Below are 6,117 nucleotides of genomic sequence, written 5' to 3'. Positions count from 1 at the left end.
GTCATGTGTGTGTGTGTGTGTGTGTGTGTTTATGTAAGTGTGTTTGTGTTTCTGTGTGCCTGTATATATGTATATATATATATATATATAATTTATACGTGTTGTGTGTGTGTGTGTGTGTGTGTGAATATATACACCCATTATAAGTTATATAAGTTATATATAAGTTATTTTCAATATGAATGTCAAAACCAGCATCATTTGCACAAAACAATTTATAAATCACAATTTTGAATGTCTTAGAATTATTGTAGAATCTTCTCAGCTCAAAGAAGTTTTCTGTTTTCTAAACCTCAGATGAGTACTAATATCATAATTAAGAAGCATAATTAAGAAGCATGGCAAAGTACACAAAAGACAGACACAAAACTGGCATTTCAGCCTGTTTAAATCCATTACGTTTAACAATTTCTTCAGAATTTTGTTCCTTGGAGATGACCCAAGCCCTCATATGATGATATCCAAAGATTCTGGCTGACAATCCAGTTTCTACAATTTTTCTCTGCAAATGATGTCAAAGGTCTTTGTTATGTAAACAAGGATTTGATACAGAGGTACCAGCTGCTCAGTACTTTTTCTTGAAGTGAACTCACAGGGATCATGTTCTTAGTACTTCTTTCTGAACAAAAACCAGATTTTGCTTCAGTTGAAGCTGATGTCACTCATTAATTAAATTCACCAGTTGTCAAGGTAAAATTTTGCCAATGGCCTCCAAGAGAGATTGCAATGAGAATTATCACATTCAGATTTATACTAGACATAAATCCTATCAATCCATCCTAGTGACATAGGAGTTTCTTCCCGTTGGTTTGTTATCAAATTAAGTACGACAGATGAAGTCTTTTTGCTCTCATTTGAAAGGATGTTCTGTAGGCCACATAATTTGTTGATGTGTTGCCAATGGAAACCTTATCCATCATCATTATCGTTTAACGTCCGTTTTCCATGCTGGCATGGGTTGGACGGTTTGATTGGGGACTATCAAGCCAGTAGGCTGCACCAGGCTCCAATCTGAGCTGGCAAGGTTTCTACAGCTCGATGCCCTTTCTAACGCCAACCACTCCGAGAGTGTAGTGAGTGCTTTTTATGTGTCGCTGGCACTGGAGCCAGACAGGCGGCACTGGCATCGACCACGTTCGGATCCCAGTATATAAATTTTGGTTTAGGTAGTTATTTACTGTGAGAAGCTGTGTAATGGCGAATCAAGAAGTATAGTTGATATGTTATTGATCTGCATTATTTTTTCTGAATAAAAATTTATGAACGGATGATTGGTGTCTGATCTTCACAGAACCATTACAAATAGTTAACATCTATTACAAATAGTGAAACATATGGGAATTAGCAACGTGTAATTTAGTAATTTCCCCAAGGTGACGAGCTGCCAGAATCGTTAAAGCGTAAGTAGGTGAAATTCCTGGCAGTATTTCTTCCAGCTCGTTAAATTCTGGGTTCAAATCCGGCCGAGGTCAATTTTGCCTTTAACTTTACCGGGGTCGATGAAACAAAGAACCAGTTTAATACTAGCGACAATGTTATCGATTAATCTGTAGCCCTTGAGCTTAAATTAAAAACAGTTGTGTTATTCCCCAGTTTTATACTATGTTCAAAATAAAACCTTAAATTTCGAGAAAAATTTCAATAATCAGAAGTAAAATCAGATTGTAAGGGTAGATAACTCTAGGTGCTAGAGGTCACGTTTCTACAAGAAAGGAAATATGTCGGCAACTAATTTATCTGATGAAACTCAACAACGTAATGTGAGTTCGTATGCATTAATTATTAACATATCAATTTGTTTTCGGTATCCAAAAGAAAAGTTCTCATTACAATTATCTTAGACTATCGATTGCTTGTATTTTATAGCCTTATGTTTGTCGAAAGTCTCCGAATATTTCCAGCCGGTCGTGCGCAAACACTATTCTTAAAATGTTACTTAAGAGATTTTGGTTGAAAAAAAAAGAGAATCGTTGAGGAAAACAATTATTATTAGCATAAAATATCCATATTGTAGATTATTCATTTCTCGATGAACACTAATTTAACCTGACTATATTCAATTTGTAAATGAATTCAGATTAAAATTCAATTTTTTCATTAAGTATACTTAAAATTGATAGACATCAGCTAATTATTTGTATTACATGCGTAATAAAAGGTCAAACAAAACCAGCGGGTTCACAGACCCTTGTTTTAATAATTTGATCGTTCCAGTATTTAATGGAAACAAAAACAATGTATGTATGTAGGGTAAGGTAGTCTTGGATATTTATATCCGTTTACGTTAAAGTCGACTTCGCCCCTAGGGATGATAAAATAAGACCAATCAAGTTCTTTTCAAAAACAATATAGAAACGAATAGCAAGAAATATTTTATTTGCAATTTTGCATTAGTAGGATATAATATAAGTTGTTTGCTTTTTTTATTTTTTGTTCCTTTGTCTTGGTTCTTGCTTAAGTAGTATACATTCTCTCATTCATATTGCTCCAAGTGTGGAGGTGCAATGGCCCAGTGGTTAGGGCAGCGGACTCGCGGTCATAAGATCGCGGTTTGAATTCCCAGACCCGGCGTTGTGAGTGTTTATTGAGCGAAAACACCTAAAGCTCCACGAGGCTCCGGCAGGGGATGGTGACGAACCCTGCTGTACTCTTTCACCACAACTTTCTCTCACTCTTACTTCCTGTTTCTGTTGTGCCTGTACTTCAAAGGGTCAGCCTTGTCACATAGTGTCATGCTGAATATCCCCGAGAACTATGTTAAGAGTACACGTGTCTGTGGAGTGCTCAGCCACTTGCACGTTAATTTCACGAGCAGGCTGTTCCGTTGATCGGATCAACTGGAACCCTCGACGTCGTAAGCGACGGAGTGCCAACAACTAAAATTGCTCCAAGTAAATATAAATACAAGTCTAATCCACTATACATTCAATTCAATACTGTACCATTGCTGTCATCCGGTGTTCTTGTGTCTGTCAAACCCATCTATGCAATAGATTGAATTATTCACTATTAACACTTTATTGTTACTGAAGTTTTAAAAAATAATTATTGCTTAAACTTTCCCGTGTATTTATTCATTATGTATTTTTCTATATTATTTTATATATTTTAAAGGTAAAGGATTTCTTGTTACTGTATAACAAACTCACTGAGCAATGTTTTCAGAATTGTGTATCAATATTTTTTGAGAACAAAATCGAACATTTTGAGGTAAGATTTTTTTTTTTTTTTTTTTACTTTGCATGGAGAAATTTGAAGTGGAATTGATAAAATCAATTTTGTTACTTCATATACAATTTCAACCCACCTATTTAGCCTTCATTTTTTCATGTGGGTATAAATAAGGCACAGGAGTGGCTGTGTGGTAAGTAGCTTACCTACCAACCACATCGTTCAGGGTTCAGTCCCACTGTATGGCACCTTGGGCAAGTGTCTTCTACTATAGCCTTGAGCTGACCAAAGCCTTTGTGTGGATTTGGTAGACAGAAACTGAAAGAAGCCTGTCGTATATATATATATGTGTGTGTGTGTGCTTGTGTGTCTCTGTTTGTCCCCCCACCATTGCTTGACAACTGATGCTGGTGTGTTTACATCCTCGTAACTTAGCAGTTTGACAAAAGAGCCTGATAGAATAAGTACTAGGCTTACAAAGAATAAGTCATGGGGTCCATTTGGGATCTATTTTAAAACGGGGGCCACATTTTTCATTAATGTTTTACGTAGTGTTTTTGGTACGGAAAGACTTTCAAACTTCGTATACTTATCTATTTTGTGTTATAGAACAGAAAAATATTTTTGTATTCGAATTTATTTCATGTAAAAAATTGTCTTATTTCGATAATTTCAACCAATCACTGACAAGTATTCAGTTGTTTATATTTACTCCTTTGGCTGATTAAGCGATGTAAAGCGTATTTAATCTCCATACCTCCGTTTTATTTGCTTTTTTCATTTTAAATTTGCTTTAACCCTAACCCTAGGGTTGGGGTTAGGGTTAGGGTTAATTGTTTCAGAATCGTTTGTTTATGTAGTCGGCACTTAATGTATATCGGCTGAATGGACGTCAGTGATTGGTTGAAATTACAGAAATACGACAATTTTAACATGGAATAACTTATGGATTTCTTTTTTTTTTAAGAAGACTAAGAGAAAAAGATGTTTTATATGACACATTCTACCAGTGTTCCAAGTTTCAAAGTGTTTCATTAATGAAAAATGTGGCCCCCGTTTTAAAAAAGATCCCTGGCAGAGTTTCTACAGCTGGATGCCCTTCCTAACGCCAACCACTCCGAGAGTGTAGTGGGTGCTTTTACGTGCCACCAGCACAAGGGCCAGTCACACAGTACTGGCAACAGCCACGCTCAAAATGGTGTTTTTTACGTGCCACCTACACAAAGGCCAGTCCAGCGGCACTGGCAACAACCTCGCTCGAATGATTTCCTAACGTGCTTAAGTTATCATAAATTCTATTGTGGAATCTTTAACGACAAAGATCTGTCAATGAAAACTATATGTTGCTCATCTGTTTTCTTCAATAAACTATAGGATGTCAGAATTGATAGAATCATTATAGTCATTTGTATATCAGCAGTTATGTTTCACCAAAAGCAATGCATTTGCAGTTTCAAATCCTGGATATTCCATCTTACTTGGTGTTAATTCCCATTACCACTTTCCTAGCTTTAAACTCTACTCCATTCTAATATTTACTTTTGCTGAAATTGCTGTATGTTGAGTTATTTGATTAGTTTATGTTTAAGCCTGATTAATCATTTACAGTTTTTGCTAAAGCGTATCATTCATGTGCAAAATTTAAAGTCATAATAACTGATACCACATCACAGATTCTGTTATAAATTCTTGAACACAATAGTTTACTTAAATGAGAACACATACGAAAATTAGAGATTTGGATTGGCTGCAATGTTGACTAGAAATACAGTTTAGCAATTCAAAGCTAAGCCTTGCAACTATGAACAGAAAAAGAGCTAGTGGCCTCCCTTTCCTAATTATTTATTGTATCAGCAACCATAAAACACATTCTAGATCAGTGGTTCCCAAAGTGGGCGGTATTGCCCCTCTGTGGGGGATGGAAGTTCCAGGGAGGTGTTGAAGAAAAGTGGGGCGATAATGGGGTAGCAATTCATGTACAAATTGGGGTGACGATTCATGTAAAAACAACAAAATAGTGGGTTCATTAAGTTAAGTTTTATTTGTGAAATACAGTTGCTTTGAATTTGCTTCAGAAAGAGGTCTGTTTCGATGGTTAGTTGGGGTGAGGCCTGGGTGTCAAGGGGGTGGCAACTCAAAAAAAAATTGGGGAACCACTGTTCTAGATATTTAAAGAGTTCTGTAAAATACTTCAAAATGTTAACTGAATAGTTTTGTCAGCTGTGAGTAAATTTTTATATACTTCTAATTTTTTGTAGGCCAGCTGTTTAGAAGCCTGCACTGACCGCTATGTTGCATTTAACCAACGCTTAATGAAGGTCTTTATGGAGCATCAGAAATCCAGACAAGAACAGAATGGTGGAGCGCTCTCTCCTATCACAGCAGGAATAAATCCAAACCCATCACAGAACCAACCTACTGAATCTTGACATGCCTGAACCATGAAATGCATGTGTATAAATTTTTTTCTTATTAGTATAAATTCTTGTTTGTTCCAAGTAGTGTCTTGTTTTATTACCTTATCTAAAATTTCTTCAGAAATATCTTCCATGTTTTGGAAAAGAATTTGGAATCTGGCAATGATCAAGATAAAGGTTGCACATTCTAATGAAAAACAAAAAAGGAAGGAAATCAAAGAAGTCACATGATGTAGTTCTTCGGGTTTTTAACTCAGATAGAGGAGACATCAATCCGTATTAATTACTTTTAGCAACACCATTTGGAAAAGAAGAGCAAAACAAATTGAGCTGAAATATATATATATATGTGGGTATAGAAGTAAATGTAGGGATAAGCAAATTAGGCAGATCAGTATATAAAGTATATTAAATACATGAAATACAAAATAGGTATATATGTATACATATAAAAAGGTCCAACTTACACAGAGTACAAATGATATAGAGAAATAAAGGGATGGAAGAAAAGTATTACAAATCCAACAGC

At 35.6% G+C, this 6,117-nt stretch overlaps 1 protein-coding gene across 2 annotated transcripts in view; it reads left to right on the top strand.

Annotated features, from left to right (window-relative positions):
• The window catches only part of LOC106881313 (mitochondrial import inner membrane translocase subunit Tim9-like), a 13,719-nt gene extending 8,050 nt beyond the window's left edge, over nucleotides 1-5,669 (top strand). Inside the window, exons 1-3 of one of the 2 annotated variants that reach the window (XM_089351814.1) lie at nucleotides 1,633-1,760; nucleotides 3,115-3,210; nucleotides 5,430-5,669. In XM_089351814.1, the coding sequence (XP_089207940.1) occupies nucleotides 1,719-1,760; nucleotides 3,115-3,210; nucleotides 5,430-5,600 (309 nt within the window). In that variant the 5' untranslated portion in view covers nucleotides 1,633-1,718 and the 3' untranslated portion in view covers nucleotides 5,601-5,669. Of the gene's footprint in view, nucleotides 1-1,632; nucleotides 1,761-3,114; nucleotides 3,211-5,429 lie in introns of those variants that run through there. The other variant, XM_089351815.1, reaches the window with a different exon arrangement.
• Nucleotides 5,670-6,117: the final 448 nt, after the last annotated feature.

This window comes from Octopus bimaculoides, chromosome 5, assembly GCF_046866305.1.
Source record: "Octopus bimaculoides isolate indiv1 chromosome 5, ASM4686630v1, whole genome shotgun sequence".
Taxonomy (NCBI): domain Eukaryota; kingdom Metazoa; phylum Mollusca; class Cephalopoda; order Octopoda; family Octopodidae; genus Octopus; species Octopus bimaculoides.
Note: the sequence above shows the minus strand (reverse complement) of the source record. Positions and strands in the feature narration are given on the sequence as shown.